The sequence below is a fragment of the Melospiza melodia genome, chromosome 19, assembly GCF_035770615.1.
Source record: "Melospiza melodia melodia isolate bMelMel2 chromosome 19, bMelMel2.pri, whole genome shotgun sequence".
Classification (NCBI taxonomy): Eukaryota; Metazoa; Chordata; class Aves; order Passeriformes; family Passerellidae; genus Melospiza; species Melospiza melodia.
The window spans coordinates 10,663,677-10,680,308 of NC_086212.1; the positions used below are offsets into that span (position 1 = coordinate 10,663,677).

The 16,632-nt window shown below is 43.6% G+C and overlaps 2 protein-coding genes across 7 annotated transcripts in view; one reads left to right on the forward strand and one right to left on the reverse strand.

Annotated features, from left to right (window-relative positions):
* Positions 1-1,523: 1,523 nt before the first annotated feature.
* On the reverse strand, positions 1,524-8,938 carry GID8 (GID complex subunit 8 homolog). Of its 3 annotated transcripts, none has more exons than XM_063172516.1 (5): positions 8,873-8,938; positions 7,613-7,742; positions 6,283-6,479; positions 5,584-5,781; positions 1,524-5,245 (listed from the first exon to the last, which is right to left on the reverse strand). In XM_063172516.1, exons 2-5 carry the CDS (start codon positions 7,728-7,730, stop codon positions 5,072-5,074), a joined length of 687 nt encoding a protein of 228 aa, XP_063028586.1. In that variant the 5' UTR covers positions 7,731-7,742; positions 8,873-8,938; the 3' UTR covers positions 1,524-5,071. The 3 variants fall into 3 exon arrangements, with proteins under 3 accessions (XP_063028586.1, XP_063028584.1, XP_063028587.1); XM_063172514.1 differs by lacking the exon at positions 8,873-8,938 and adding an exon at positions 8,382-8,522; XM_063172517.1 differs by lacking the exon at positions 8,873-8,938 and adding an exon at positions 8,493-8,516.
* Positions 8,939-13,211: 4,273 nt separating this feature from the next.
* DIDO1 (death inducer-obliterator 1) overlaps positions 13,212-16,632 on the forward strand; it is a 47,376-nt gene continuing 43,955 nt past the window's right edge. For 3 of the 4 annotated variants that reach the window (XR_010030078.1, XM_063172518.1, XM_063172521.1), the window contains exon 1: positions 13,212-13,307. The gene's annotated coding sequence lies outside the window, so the exon portion shown is untranslated. Of the gene's footprint in view, positions 13,308-13,796; positions 13,907-16,632 lie in introns of those variants that run through there. The other variant, XM_063172519.1, reaches the window with a different exon arrangement.

Genomic DNA, 16,632 nt, shown 5'->3' on the forward strand with positions numbered 1-16,632 from the left:
GTAACTACAGAAGTGAAATCCATGCAATAAGGTCAGGAAAGAACTGAAGAGTCATGGGCATGGTAGAGTAACCACAGATGCAGAAAACTTGTGAGCTCATAGCCAGGTATGAGGGATCCTGTGTCAGTCTCACCGCTGAGGGGTGCAAACACTTCCAACACTGACACTGCAACAATGAATCATATTTCCAGTGAGTTAGTTGAGTTGGAAGTCAAGCACAAATTTTCATTATTTTTGTACCTTTTTGTTCCTTTCCTTGTCTTGCTCAGTGCCACCTCTTCAATTAGGAACTTGACTAATCTGCCCCTCAGATAAGAAGCTACTTTCACTGTCCAAACCAGCTGCAGTTGAAAGTGTTTGAGTGCAATATCCATCACGTTCACATAAATAAAGAGTAAACACACAGACATCATTCCTTTTACTGCTGCATAATTTTCTATAAGCAAACCTCCCACCAAGCTGATTAAACGACAAATGGAATCAGCTCAGAGGACAGGTGCTGACTAAAGAAAATAATCTTACACAAGAACACAACCTCCTCTCATTTTTCCTGTGTTCAGCTTAATCTGTCAACAAAAGGTTAAACCAAAGATTATTGGGTTAATATTTGACCTGATATTTACTATCCATGTAGTTCACCCATACAATGGTTGAATTATTTGAAGATTTTATGAAGTAAAGCACAGATTAGGATCAATTCCTGAAAGGGTATGAATGGAGCAAAAGGCTCACACATTCCATGAAGGACAATTGCTGTCTCCTGAAAGGACAGTGAGTGCAGCTTGAGAGCTCCCTAATCCAGCACAGTTTCAATGCAACTTTTCCACACAATAAAGAAAACACACGCAGGTTTCTACTGCTACATAATCCAACATAGCAAAATTACTAGGCAGCAATACACTGAAAAAAAGCAAATTATCAGAGAAGTTGGCAAATTGAGCCTGCTTGTAAATGAACAGCAACTTCCATGCAGCAACTCATGCAGGTGAGATAAGGTAGCAGGATATGGTTGGAATCATGCTGCAATCCTCCTGAAGAGCATGACAGGACACAAAGGGCTTTCTGGTCTGAGGTGCCTGAAAGCATCAACATGCAGCCCACCAGCAGTTTGGGCAACTTTGTGCTTAAGTGAAGGCAGAGGGGGAGCAGAAAGGAATAAAAATAGTTTGTAGCACCTCGAGTGCCCATGGAGAAGTACAAATCCTTCTGAGGGTGCTGTTCATGAGCTCTGTGTTCTGTGCTCAGCTGAGCACACCCAGCAGTGAGCAGGGCTGGGGACACCATCTCAACAAAAGCTCCAAACCCTCCACGTCCCTTTTTGTTAGGGACAGCAGAGCAGAAACAATTCCTGACACAGCGTCGCTTCTGGAGGGAAGAGAGAGCTACAGTGCAGGTCAGAACCTGCAGCCTCAGGGCAGATTCAGGGCAAACAGGACTCCATACCCTGCTCTATTCTGGCTCTCAAGGATGCTCTCAGCCGTGGCTGACAGCAGCAGCCCCATTTCCCGTGAAGACACAACACACAGGGATCCAACTCCATTTAATGAGCTTTGCAACCCACTTGGACACAAGGTGGTTTGAAATAAGTTGAACAACACTCAGCTAGTCAAGGATTTTTTTAAAGTAATGCCTTTAAGCTTATACTCAAGCATACAAAGCATAAATTTTACAAATTAAAAACAATAATATCACCCTGGAATAATGTAGTGGCTTTTCCTGTATTTACAAGGAGTAGAAAGGAAGCAGAAATCTTTTCAATTTTTCTTTTAATGTGGGTGAAAGAAGCTTGAAAGTGTTTTAATGAAATAATCTTAAAGAGAGAGAGGTACTTCATCTGGCTTAAAGGTGTATGTTTGCCTCTTCAAAAGTCTTGAAAGGAAATGCTTTACTCGAAATTCTGCTGTTAAGTTTCTGTGCAGCAGCCTCTGCTTTTCCAACCATATAAAATTAAACAGTTCAGTAAGTATTTCTCAAAGTATCACCACAACTTCATATTCAGGAAAGTCTGTGAACCCCCACCCTTCCAAAATCCCTCCTTTGTACAACAGAAGCAGCCACAGCTCAGCTTAGATTTGACAGGCAGAAACAAAACATGGGAACAGCAAAGACAGTTACAGGGAGGTGATGGCTTTGGGAAAAGGAGGGAGATTTGGAGCCTAATCAAACACACTTGCTATGCAGCCTTTCTGCAGAGGTGTAAGACAGGATATTTTTTACAATCCAGCTTCTCCACATCCATAGCATGAATGAAAATATCTTATTTGCTTTCACCAAAGGCAAGGCTGGGGGAGGAAAAGTGCACCACCTCTAAAGACCAGATCTGTCTGCCAACGTTGGGTTTGGAACAAATCTTCTTACAAAAGTTATCTTCATATTGTTCTAAATTCAGTGGAACAAAATATGTATTTTTACACTAAAGCAAACTGATCAAAGTGGCATTTAATAGTATTTGTTAAAGTGGTTATCTAACAAAAATGGGTTAACAAAAGCCCATTCATTAGTAGTCACCAAATAAGACACTTCTCATGCATATGACAAAAATTCATTTGTGTACTGAGACATCTGTTTACTGTGTACAGTATTTCCATAAATTATAATATGTTTCACAGCCCCTACCATTCAAGAATATTTCAAACAGATTATATATTATATTTGTATATGCAAACTATTTTATATACACTAATATAAAGATCCTTAGAAGTACCAATATCACTACCTTTATGCTTTCTCTAAAATGCATAGCTTTCGAGTATCTTCTTGCAGTTACCAAAAACTTTACAGATTAAAGCTGCTTATCAATGTGGCATGTTCATAAAAACAAAGTGAAATAGTTCTAGACTAATTTTATATTAACCCCCTTAAAAACGTGTTTATTTTTTTAATGGAAAAAAAACAACAAGCTCGTGGAAATTCAAGTAATCTACGCTCAATCATTGCCCAAATACTCTATGGAATTAAGGTAGCATTCTAGGAGGACAGTGAACTTCTCACCCAGGGCTGTAATACTGCATTTCTCATGGAGAAAAATGCTCATCATGCCACAAAACCGCACCACTTTCCACTTCACCAGGGAGAAGCTGTACAGGAGATTCAACAACACAAGTGTCAGAACAGAGAGGAAAAGCTGATCAGTTCTACATGAAGAAATTAGAGCTATTCCAGTTTTGTTTCTGCAGTTTGTTATTAAACAAAGTTACATTAACTATACAGTTTCTCACAAACTAAAAGTTATACATGGTTTTCAGACATCAACCGACTTCAAAAAGAAAAAAAAAATTAAAATAACCCCAAAACAACCAAACCCACAACTGTTAAAAGTTTGGTGTCAGAATAACCAACCTGGGTGAAGGAAAGCCAAACTGCTGCTGTAGCTGGGGGGCTACTGATAGCTTGTTTGTTATATATAAACGTGAAGACCTCCCTACCACAAATGCCTCAAAGTGGAGAACAGAACCATCAGTAAGAAATGGGAACAAATGATTTTGTTACATCCATCATCTTGCTTAACCTTGGTGCTCTGCATCTCTCACAGCTGTTTAACAAACAATGACTTCCCCCCCAAAATAGCTACACAAGTAAACAGTGTTCACAGTAATGCAATCAGTAACAGGTTTTGTTAGTTCCCCTAAGCCAGGTGTATCTGCAAAGCTTTATACAGTTTAATGCATTAAGTATTCCAGTAAAATTAAGTGAAAACTAAGTTTCATTCTACAGGGTAATACCTACCATACAAGACTAGATTATGTACAGTATGGGACTGGTGTGACAACTGCCAGTGTCTCATGATGTTAAACTGTTTCACTCATCAGCTTGCTCTGTGCTTGGCAAAACTTGATCTATAGACCTAAAAATCTAGAGATAGATTTGGCAAGATTAGTGCTTCCTACCACTGGGTATACACCAGTGTGCAGTGCTGCAATCACTCGACCAGAACATCCCATACCCAGAAGATTACAATTTGTTGACTTGAAAGTCTGGACTTCACATTAAAACTATAGTTCTAACTGGAGTGAGGACAGTCAGTAAACAAATACAGATGAGGATGAACTGCATCTCTTCAGAAAGGTATGGAAGAAGTGACAAAATGCAAATTTCTGGTTTTAAGACAGCCCTGCTTTGCTTAGCTCAAGGCATAAAAACAGCCCAAGTAGCTCTAAAACTACAATTCTTATTCAGCAAGCATGAAGGCAGATCCTGCACAAGATGATGCATCAGAGGCTTCAACAAGCATCTCTCCCCACCCCTTGATTTCCTAACACGAATCTTTCAGCTTACAGACATCCAGTGGCCTTCAAAGCTGTAGCAGCCACCTGGAATTGCTGCAGTTTTAACATAGTGGGGAAAAGGCCCCTGTTAAAAAAACCCTCAAATGCCTCTGGGGCCGTTTTGGTCATTTGTGAATATTAAGGAAAAACCTATTTCCATCAATACTCCTCCTGAAAAGATGGGTCACTGATCCATTATGAACATAGCTCTCACCATATAAAGCACCAAGAAGTCAGAAACAAGGAAGAAAAAAAAAACCAAAACAAAAGTCCTTAAATTATGATTTACAAGTTTGTACACTATTTCCTAAGCAAAAAGTTGACCTTACTGCAAAGTTTATAGATGAAAACTTGACCAGTTACTTTTAAGGGGAATGTATATCTGGCTATAACTTAAAGGTAGAAAATATTCACTGTTCTATATACACATTTCAAACAGGAGACAGTTAAACTGAACAGTTGCCAATATAACTCCATATTAACTCACTGGCCACTAAACTAGGCATCAGCAGCCAATTAGAAAGCTTGAGTTCTGTACTTTTAAAAATGCTATTTTTCCTGTCCTGTTTAATTGTTTTTTTAAAAATGTATTATAGTGCATAGCCTAAGTCAGACTTCCAAAGAGATACAGCGCCTTTCAATGCAGTTTTTGCAGCATTTAAAAGGGACTTTTCTCCCTTCAAATTAGATGTTCATTGAAAAATCTGAATTGAGTGCTGTACTGTAGTAAAAATATTTCAGTCACAGACTGATATAAATGTATACTGTGCAGTACTAAGATTTTTTGATGTCCATCTGCACACATTTTACTTGGGCTCCTCGATCGTCCCCTTGCTGAGGTCTGTCATTTTGGGGTATTTCACTTTCTTCTGGTCCAGCTCATTCTGAGCCCACAGTAGTAGTTTCAGTAATTTTGCCAACTTGGGTGTTGATTCACGATTTTCATAGTCTAGAACAGCTTGATTAACCTCACTCCATACCTGGAAAAGAAAAATTGGGAGTTCAGTGACAGTTTTCATATAATTAACACTGCTAAAGTCATGCAGACACTGGGAAGATCACACCTAGCATGCTAATTCCTCAGAAATGGCCAGGACAAAGCTCCACCAACTACAAGCCTGGAGAAAGGAGGGAAGAGAGCCAAGCAGTTGAATACATTTGGAATATATTAACACCATTTTTTTAATCTTGCTCAATAAACACTTCTGTTCTTTTGCATATCACTATATAAGTTTTCTCTGAGCATTTCAAAAATATTTAGATTTTATTTTCATAACATCCATATAAAAGACATCAGCTCCCTTTGAGAAAGGACTACCTTCTGTCGCTGCATCATGTTCAGCAAGTCTCCAAATGGTGATTCCTCGGGATTATCAAAGGCAAGCAGAGCCAGCGTGCGCTCCATTTCTGTCAGGCATTCCCTGCTCTCCTCCCCTTGCTCTGCTAATTGGGTCTGAGCAAATTCCAGAGCTGCCTCTGTCTCACGCTGCCGGATCAGCTCAATCAAGTGCTGTTGCTACACACGAAAGACACAGCAATATTAGCTCAACAAATTAACAAATCTCCACTACTGCAAGGCTGGAAGATTCAGACACTGGTGTGTAATTTGAGACAAATGCTAATCTGTAATTTGACAGTTTGAGGTCAATTCTTCTCAATGTGTGAGACAAGGAGCAGCAAGTTGGCTGCAAAATCTACTGGAAAAGGGAACTTGGTGCTTTTGAGTAAGAGGGTTTGAGAAGATGGGTTACTAAAAGAATTCAGGCCCACAGTGACTGGAAGCTGGTAAGTCACAGGTCACTGGTGCTGTTACAAGTTTTCATGTTAATAACTGTATATGGTGGCTCCTGCACCATGCCACAAAGTTTCCCATTGCTACCAAAAAATGCCAAGAACACCCACAGTTGCATCCATGTTCAGTCACAAACCTCCCAACATAACCTTAATTTCCTCACTACTTTTCCCATTCTCTCAGCAAACTCTAAGACAAAGATAAAAGTCTGCCACCTGTCCTCACCTGCAAATGAAAGTAGAGATATCTGTTGGTATCCAGCAGCTCTGGATGGAGGCTGTTTATCAATGCAATGGCTTCCTGGATCTGCCCTTTCAAAATCATCTCACGGATTTTTATTCTTTCATCCAGGGTCTCTAAATCCACGCTGGGTTCAATTCCAGACTCCATCCGAAATTTCTCTGCTGCTTCTTTAAAGCCCTCTGAAATAGGAACATTTTACCCATAGAATGTATTGCATGAAACACTTTAGAAGAAAACATATCAGCTTAATTTGAGAGTTGCTTGTGCAATTTGGGGGTTTAATGATTAACCCAAAATTGTGAAAAATTCTCCTCTATATAAGAAGTAATTTATCCAAGAGGCATTTTATTATAAATGCTTAATTCATTCTGAACTCATGTTTGCTCACTCTCCAGGGAAGGAACTTGTAGTCCAATACCTCTTAACATGAAAGCCTGTTTTATATATAAATAAAGCACTGTGCTTCTTGCAAAATGAGATTGTGAAAGTCACATTTTCAAGTGGGTGGTTTTGCTTTGCCCTCCAGCCCCAGATCTGTTTACACAGATCCAGCAGTTTTTCTAAGATAGACAAGAAGATATCATTTTCCTTTCTCGTGTAGTATTTAAGGTTATAACAGCTCTTTTAAACCTCAGGTCTTGAGTTCACAGACACAAAATTGATTTACACCACCCACTGAGATGCACTTCCTTCAACCCAGAGGCTTCCCTACCCCAGTGTAAACAGGGGTGTAGATGGATACAAACGCCTCCGCCCTAGCACAGCTTCCTGGGATGGCATGCACCTAATTACTACCAACAATTCCCCAGGGGTTTGGCCTGTTCCAAGTATAAAGCCAGGCTGTGTGCTGAAGGGGTTAATATCCTGGTCTCAAATTATTTTGACAACAGTGCCCTCTCAGAGTTTATCTTTCTGCCCAGTTAAAAACTTGCTTCTGATAGTCGTTCTTGCAGCTTTCAGACTGTTATTTAACAACAGCAACTTATCTTGAGCTGTTTCAACGGCACAAAAAAGGACATCACAGAGAAGCAGGTCATGTTTACAGCATTGCAGAAAACACTTTGTTTTCTCTATCATTTAGCAGAAGAGTTCAGGCTCATAAATGTCATCTGTATTCCATGAGAACTGCTCAGTCTCTGATTCTTTGTCAGTCTGCAGCTAAGAGAACACCAGAGCAGTTGGGCTTTGCTAAGAGAAGCCAACAGCAATGACTAAGTTCTCACAGCCCTTAGTTCCACTCCATCCAGGTCCATATTCTGCCCCAAACTGATAAAGTATGTGACACACATGAAGAGCCTGCAGGTGTTTTTACCTGTGACAAGGTAGTTCATGATAAGGCGGTTCATGTCTGCTCTCTGGATATGTAAGTTATTAAGCTTTTCCATCCATTCATCTTTCGTGATTTCATCAGGTTTTTCTGCATAACTCATCCTGGACTCCAACTACAAAAGAAAAGCATCTCATTGAACATGATTCAAAAAGAAATAAGTTTAATGTATGTAAGAATTGTGTTACTGCCATCTTTAGAGCTTTCTATAAGTTTTTTTAAATAAATAATTCAAAATTGACCCTTTTATCTTAAACCAGAGTTTTGCATTTTTTTCCTCCTCATTCCTGCACTCTCCTGTATCTATTTACCAGGCCCTAAAGCTGCTTTCAGAAATCTCAGAATAAAAAATTCAAATACCATCTTCTTTTACTTACTCTTAAATCCACTCCATAAAAATCTTGTATAGAATTTACACAGGACATGCAGCATCACAGTGTGAAAGCAGCAAATCAGAGTCTGACAGCCAGCCAGAAAGACTATGACAAACACTTCTAGCAATGCCTACGTAAACAATATCTGCTTTAAATCTTCACCAAAACTTCGGACAGCTCCCTATATCGCACAGCTACAAAACTGTCAATGATGTATTATCCAGTGTACAACTCAAAGCTTTATACCAGCTCAGCTTCGCTGCCCCGAAAGTTCTCCTGTCAGCGCTACCAAAACGTTATCTCCACTATTTTTCTAGACAATATTTCTGTTCGGATTGGCAGGCACAGCATTTTACCAAAGCCGCACTTATAATTTCTACCTCCAAGTCCCGACTACGGGGGCAGCGAAAGGGGAGGACAGGCGGCCACAACAACAGCAACAGGCACCGCCAGCCGGGTCAGACAATACGAGCGGCAGCGCGGCTCCTCACCGCGAGCCGCTTCCAACAGGTTCTCCCTTCGCTAACCCGCGCCCGGCCCGGCAACTCCGACAGCGCCAGCACGACCCGCCGGGCCCCGATCGCTCCCGGCCCCGCGTTCCGCAGCCGCGCTGGGGGAACGCGGCTCCCGCCGCCCCGCGCTGGTGCAGCGGCCCTGCCCGGCTCGCCGCGGACCCGGCTTCCCCCGCCGCCCCGGCCCGGCCCGGCCTGCGCGGGCCACGGGAGCGCTGGGCCCCGCTCGCCACAGGCCCGGCGCCTCCGCTGCAGCCGCAGCGGGCGAGCGGCGGCCGGGCCGGAGGGTCCGACTCAGGGTGAGGGCCCCGCTCCCGCCGTGCCCCGAGGCCGGCGCGGCCCTCCCGCCGCCATCTTACCGCGCGCGCCCGGGGCCGCTCCGACGCACGAACGCGGGGCCTCCGCCGCCTCCGCCGGGCCGCAGGCGCGCGGGTCTCGCGAGAGCGGCGCTCGCGGCCAATCAGCGCGCGGGGAGCGAGCGAGAACACGCGACCGCCGAGCGGGGCCGGGGCAGCGCGGAGGCGGCGGGGGCGGCCATGGCGGCCGCGGGGCTCTGAGGGATAGCGCCCGCCTTCTCCTCCTCCTGCTGCCCTGCGTGCCCGCTCCGCTCACGGCACTGAGCGCCGGCCCCGCCGCACGCAGCTGAGGCAGAGGCTCATCCGGGCCGTGCTCGGCGCGAGGGGCGCCGGAACCGCCGTGTGAGGCGGCGGCGGCGGCGGCTCGTGCGCGGTCCCAGCGGGGTCGGTGCGAGCTGCGGTTGTGGGGAGCGGCCGCGGGAGCTGCGGCCCCGCCATCTGCCAGGGAAACGGGCACGGCCCCTCCTGCGGGATCCCTGTGCAGCCCCGCAGCTTCCACTGTGGAGATCGGCTGGGCTGGGAGCTGTCCTGGCTCAGCATTGATGGTTTCTGTCTCAATGCGCAGTGGCTGCTGAGGCGTTGGTGAACCCACGCCCGGGTTTGTCGGTCACTGCAGATAAAGCAGGAACACAGTGTTGCCAGAATAGGTTCTTGCACCAGGTGAACGAGAAGCCAATCCATTCACAGAGTCGAGGTATTTGATTTATTTACAGTTCTGCCCAGAAACGGGTGCTGTGTAGCCAGCACAGCAACTATCAAAATTTCTTACTATTTATACATTTTAGCAAATGAATTAGTGTTCATTGGCTACAAGTTGAATAATCCGCATGCTCAGTCTCGTGTTTTGGATCCGTCAGTGGTCACGATCTGCCCTTGCCCTCATTACCTTTAACCCAGTTTGAGTTGATTTCAAAGCAATTGCTGAATTGGCTTTATTAGTGTCTTCCTTATCTTGGAGTTGTGTCAGATGGCCTTGTGGCCCATGAATTCTGCATTCTTTGTGTCCACAATCATTGGTACATCCTTCTTAGCAAGCTTTGTTAACTTCCCCAAAACTTCAAAGAACATCCTCCCTTCAGAAAATTTTACATATTCCACATTTTGCAACAAAACCTCGATTTGTACATTTCAAGGGAGAACAAATGTACACTTGTCTGTATGAAATGCTGCAAATGATATTCCTCAGGAAAATGTAATTTCACTCACACAGATGGGGAATATGGACACAGTTGTACACTTTTCACTCTTGATCTGGTAACTGTAATAAAAACCAGGCTCCAAAACTCACTTTCATTGCAGTTGTACTTATGTTGAAACAGAGAAAACCTATGATGTAATAAATAATTTATTAGAGCCATAGAATATGCCACAGTTCTACAAGAATCTTACTGTGACGAGGCAGTAGTAACATGGAAAGTTGGATTTTTGGGGGACAAGATGAAAAAAATTGAGATTAAAACAAATCTATAACTGTAAGTGCAGTTTATAGATTTTTAACATGAATTAGAATTTGTTAAATCCTAATTTCAAAGAGGTGTTTTGATGATTAATATTTGGGGTTAAATGGAGTGAATCCCAAACCAAAGTCACTAATTCCAGGAGAAGTCACAAAAATACTTGTATTGAAGGGAAGGAATTTACCTAGAATTGGAAAGGGGGAAAATTCTGCAAGTTTGTCTCAGCTGGTAAAGAAGGAATTTACTTTATGTAGATGTGATTAACCCTCATTAAAGTATTTCTCTGTGTTCATCCAGTCTTTTTGGAAAATCAAGAATCCTGAAGAAGCCTTACCTTGCCACATGACGTGTCTATTTTGTGATGTGCAGAGCTCTGAGGACAGAGACCTTTTTCCACTAAAAGAAAAAAGGTAAAATTGGAGCACAGCCTAGAGAAATTCTGACTTAAATATATTAATTAGCTGTTAAATACAACAAAACCAGCAGAGACTGAGGAGGGAAAAGGACCTGCTTGTTTGCTTTCATCCACGGGCTGACTCTCATCTGCAGTTTTTCCTGGCTGCTGCAAGAGAAATCAGTGATGGAGAACTGAGGGAAGGAATGAACATAAAATAAGTGTTGTGTTTATATTTAAAGGTTATGCATCTTCAAAGAGTGGTTAAGGGGAAAGTGGGTGAGAAGTGACATCCCAGATCTGGGGACATTGTGCCACACAGCAGTGATGTCACAAGGTTTTGTGGGTCACACGTAAGGAACAACCCCTGTGTGAGACACAACAAATATAAGTGAGGCCAATTTTAGAAACCCAAAGTTCAAAAAAAAACCACAAACAAACATTAATTAGGGAAACCCAAGGCATAAATAAGATGGGTCAGCTGCAGAGGAAAGTTAATGCATTGACCACCCACTTTTGGAAGGAAGTGGAAAAAAGTTTTAAGGAGAGTTAGTGCTGAGGGATTTGTAGTATCTCAGCATAAGCTTCTCTGGTGTCTTAGGAGAAGAGACAGCTAAAGTGCTTATTAGACTGTTTTAGAAGCTGATTGATGGTTATTAATCCCTTCTAGGATTTCCTAGCAGAGTTTTCATTTCAAATCAGTCACAAATTACCAGCATGTTACAGGAGAGAAGGCCTAAAGTGAAAAAAAAAGTTACATTATAACCAAAAAATGCTCCTCCTGCTTTGCTGCCAGAATGATGTAGATTCAGACCAGTAACCCAGGAGTAAATTTCCTAAATTAAAAGAAATTAGGCTGTAAAAGGAAAATAATTAGGAAGACAACAAGGCAGGGAAAGAACTGAGGTGACACATGTTTAGTCAACAAAGGTAGATCCTAACTGGCTTTAACACCTCTGTGGTTGGAGGTGTACTGTGCTCAGGTGGCACTCACTGGGTGCTCAGATTGCATCACCACTACTTAAAGTGGTGTAAGCCTCTTACTAAAGGTGTGTAAGAGGAATTTAATACCTGTTTCACTGCAGGGTTCCTTGTGGCAGGCATCCCCCATTCATTGCTGCTGTGCAGTTCCTTGTTTTGCGTGTTCCCTCTCTGTTGGTGTGTGTAATTCCTGGGTTTGAGCACTCCCCAAATGCTAAATTTATCCATTAAAAGCATGTTCCTAGCTTTTACCTGAGCATACACTGCAGATTGATGTACCAAACCCTGAGGTATTTTCCCTCCATGTGATTTCATGTATTGCAGCTCTGTAGCTGCAGAACAAAATCTGAATTCCTGCTTGCCTGTAATTGTGATGGTTTGTACTTTTGCACAGGAATCTGTTGTGGCTTTTTACCTCTTGGTGTTTCTGGGTAAAGTATTAAAACTGCCCAGTTTTACAGCTGCAGAAAGTGGCTGACTATGCTAATAGCAGGTTTTCCAGCATTATCCTGAGCTTTTGCCACCAGAAGTCTTGAATAGACTTCTAAAAGATGTAATCAAAATACTTGACAAAATCCTGTAATTCTGTAGAATTATTTCTAGGTAGGTTTTTTTTTCCCCCTCATGTTTTCATTCCTTAATCTCAGTAAACACTGTATGTATCTGGAATCCACCTGAAACCTGTGTTATCAGTCCATGAGGAAAAATGTGCAGGATCAGGGTAGCCAAAGAGCCAATCTCACACCTCCAGCTGTCTAAAGGCTCCTCAGGTGCCCAGGGCAGGAGTCTCTGTGTGGTGTTGGGGGTGTTCTGCACCCCTTGGGATCCCTCAGTGTCTGTCAGGAGCGGATGTTTCTGGGTGCCAATGTCCCAAAAAGCAACAGAAGGAATTCCACGTGTAAATAGAAATTAACTCCCTGTAGCTATTTGTAGCAGCTTGGATCCTGCAGTGGTTTTTTAGTAGCTTAATTATTGATCAAGGATGTTTCCTGTGGAGGCTCCATGTGTTCGATGGGCAGATTCAGAGAACATTCCACTCTCAGCACTCCGAACTCGGAGTCAGAGGAAGGCATTAGAGCAGCTATTTGCCAAACAATGTCAGTAGAACAGAAAAACCAACCAGGTCCCAGAGGAATGCGCACAGGTGGGGAGCACAACTGCTGTGAGCAGGTGGCTGTGCAGCAGCAGCAGCCTGGCTCCGCTGCCCGTCCACCCTGACGAATCATGGCTAAATTGTAGTAGATATTGTGCCCGGGATCAGCGTGGGGTTGCGAGCAGAGAAACGGGAGCGGGCCTGAGGGAGCGCAGAACGGGCACGGGAGGAACGATCGCCATGGCGCTGAGGGCCCCGCGTGAGGCGCGGAGCGGCCGCCATGGCGCTGAGGGGCGGGACCGCCGCTCTCCCGCCCAGCGCCCTCCGGGTCCTCCGGGAGGCGCGCGCCAAGGGCGGCGCTCTGGCTCCGCCGCCGCCATCTCGGTGTCGATGGTGGCGGGGGCGGGGCGGGGCGGCCCCGCCCAGCGCTGCCGCGGAGCGAGGAGGAAATGGCGGCGCGGCGCGGCTGAGACCTTCGGCGGCCGCGGCGAGAGCTCCCCTTCTCTGCTCGCGGTGAGTGCGGGAGGCAAGTAGGGGAGTACCGGGGCGGGAGGAGAGTGGGAGCAGGGCTGCCGCTGCGGCAGGGGGGTCGCGGGAAAGGCGGCCCGGCCACCTTTGGGCTCGCTATAAAATGGAGGCGGGCGGGCGGCCGGAGTGGCTCGGGTGTGGGGGGGGGTTCCCCGGGGAGCAGCGGGGCGCGGACACGGCACGGTCTGGCCCGGTCCGGAGGAGGCGGCGGCTCCGTGCGGGGCCCCGGAGGAAGCGTTTGGCTCACGCCGCAGCGGGGCCGGAGCGGAACGGCCGCTCCCCGGGCGGAGCGGGCTGAAGGCGACTCCTCCATCTTGGGGGGAAGGAGAGGCCGGGTGTCCTCGGAGCCCGTCGCCGTCATGGCCAAGCTGACACCGGGAACTGCTTCGTGACGGCACCATCGACTGCACCAGCGGCCCGGGGCCCGCGCCGGGGGCGGCTGGGGCGGGGCAGCGCCCTTGGGGACCCCGAAACCCAACCGAGCCCAACCGAAATCGTTCCGGGGCTCCGGCGGGTGGGACTGAAACTTCCCTGCCTCGGAGAGGTGTTGGTTTTCACTGGGCAAAGGAGGGATCTCCTTATTGGTGAGTTAAACACGAGGAGTTGAACTTAATCGTGTTCTGCTGACTGTTTTGTAGGGAGAAAAAAACGAATATTTAGACAGTAGGAATTGTAGGTCAGTTTTAAATATTTAGTAAATTCCTTGCCAATTCCCTGTCCTTGGCACGAATGTACTTAAATGCTACTAATGTACTTAAATGCTGTCTCTTGGAGGTGGTGATAATTTGGAGTTGGTTTTTTGGCTTGTAAAAAAGCATTATTTGGTGGCGACCAAATTTTGTTTCATACAGTTAAATAGTTTATACCTCCAAGCAACAGCTTATGTTTTAATTGTGGTTGGGAAAATCTTACTATCTGAGCTTGTCCTTTTTAATTTGGAAAGAATGCTATAATCTCACAATGTGTTATAAAATGAATGGGTATTATGCTCACCCTGCAGTTTTTATCTCCAATAATTTGAAACAGTGTAACATGCTCTTTTTCTTGCATGGGCTTTCATGGGTTTTCATTCCAGGAACTTCAGGGAGAAAAAAAGTCTTGATTCCTTTTATTTCACTCAGAAGAATGTATATAGCATTCCTAAATTCCCTGGATTTTTTTGGTTGGTTATTTTTCCCTGGATAATAGAGTTCACTTTTTTTTTTCAGAAATAGCTCTTTTGAATACCAAGTAATCACAATCTCGATTAATTAAATCTTTTGGCAAGTGATATTAAACTATATTTTGTCTCATTTTATGATAACTTTTTCCACTGTTTGCTTTTTTGTGTATTTTTCCTCAGTTTTTAAGGGTAATTCAAATTACTTTAGCTTTAACAATTACTTTTAGCTTTAGTCTTGGTGCTACTTCTACAAACAAAATTTGCTAGCTGTTTAAGCAATTTAATTGCAGGTCAGTGAAAAATGATGTGTAGTTACTGTCCAAATGTACCGTGTACTGTGTTAATTGTAGTAGATATTCTAGGTTGTGCTCCACTTTTATGTGTGCCAGCCACTTGTTATCATTCCTTGACATTTAGAACTTTCTATAGGAATAAATATAGAAATAAGCTTAAAATAGCTCTTCAGTTAGGCCTTAATTTTTTCTCCCTTGACAGTTCCAGAAATGTGTCACACATGAAGGTGTTTTAATGCACTGGGGTGAAACACTAATGGCCCATGTTGGCCTTCAGCCTCCATTGATTAGAAAATCAAATAATTGGTGTTTTAAAGACCAGCATTTAAATAGTTTTTTACAAAGTTTTTGGGTTGTTTCTTTAAGGGGTATTTTCTGTTGGTATGCAAATGAAGGTTTTGCTGTGTTGCAAAAATAGCTGCAGTTTGTAAAACTGTTGAAATATAAAATAATAATATAAACTAATATATATTCACACATGATTCAGAAGGTGTTTGCATATAACTAAAAGATGGATTTTGAATTAAAAAAGCAACACTAAAACCTCAGAAAAAACCTCCCCAAAGCAATGCAAATAGAATCGAATCTAGGTTAGTAGATAAAATTGAATAAATATTTTTTCAGTGTCTAGTGGACTCCCAGAAGCCAGTGTTTGTTCTGCTTAATCCAGCTTTACTACGAAGATTTTTCTGGCAGTTGATCACGTTATTTGTTTCTGGTTTAAGATAGTAATTGTCTTTATAGTTGTAACTTAACCACCGTGGGATTTTAATTCTGTACAGCCTGAAACTTTAGGCTGGAGGTATTAGTGGGAAGAGGAAGAGCAAGGATTAAAGAGGTTGGGCTGAGAGTTATAAAACATAACTGATGGAAGTAGGGGCAGGGCTGGGTGAGAGTGGCATTAGATGGCTTTAGTTGCCAGAACTCGTGTCTCTCTCTGCACCACTTTTATTCTCTGATGCATTTCTGCCCTTTGTGCCACAAGTAGTAGAGCAGTGGTAGGAGATACAAGGAGGGGATTTTAATACAAGTAAGATTTACCCAGTTTATGCAAAGCTGGTTCCTGGTCGTGTGTGCAGTCAGGCCTGAGTTCTCAGTCCCCCTTAATGCTTGGAGGATTCACTGCTGGGAAGTTTTTATCTAAGGCAGTTCTGAAATAAGCTGATATTTGACAGGTGTTACTGACGGTGGTCTCGAGCACTGATAAACTGTGAGGTTAAAAAGCTTAAATTTCCAGTTAGGCAGCTCAGACACACATATTAAATGAGCATTATGCATGTTCTCCCAGTAAATTCTAATCAAAACTGGAAACTCAACTGTGTTTACTGCATCCTTAATAACATAATCAGCGTGCTGTAATTAGTGTTTCACCAAATTTGGAAGAAGTTCATTTCTGTTTACTTTATTTAATGAGGCTATTTTGGTGGAATAAGAATAAAAATGATAGCTGGTTTCAGAGGTTATATTTTAACTCACTTTTTACAGACAAAAGAAGGGGAAAAGTTGCATAACCACATAACGTTGTTTTCTACAGCAGCTGTACTGGTAGGATCAGAAATGATAGATTATTTAAAGATAAACAAGCTGTGGGATTGTGAAAAGTTAAATTTTAAGATTCTCTGATTTAGCTGTTGGATTTACCGCTGAATGTTCCTAACGGCCCTGATAAGAACTGATTTCCCTGGTGCCCCGGGGGAGAAATGCCAGAGGGTGTGAATTGCCTTCCCTAAGCAATGTTTCCTGGGCAGTTGCTAAGGAATCCAGTTCATTGCAGAAATTGAACATTAGGCAAATATATAGTATGTATTTGCAAAATATTTCCATTCAAGATGATGTAAAGGGATTGCTAAAGATA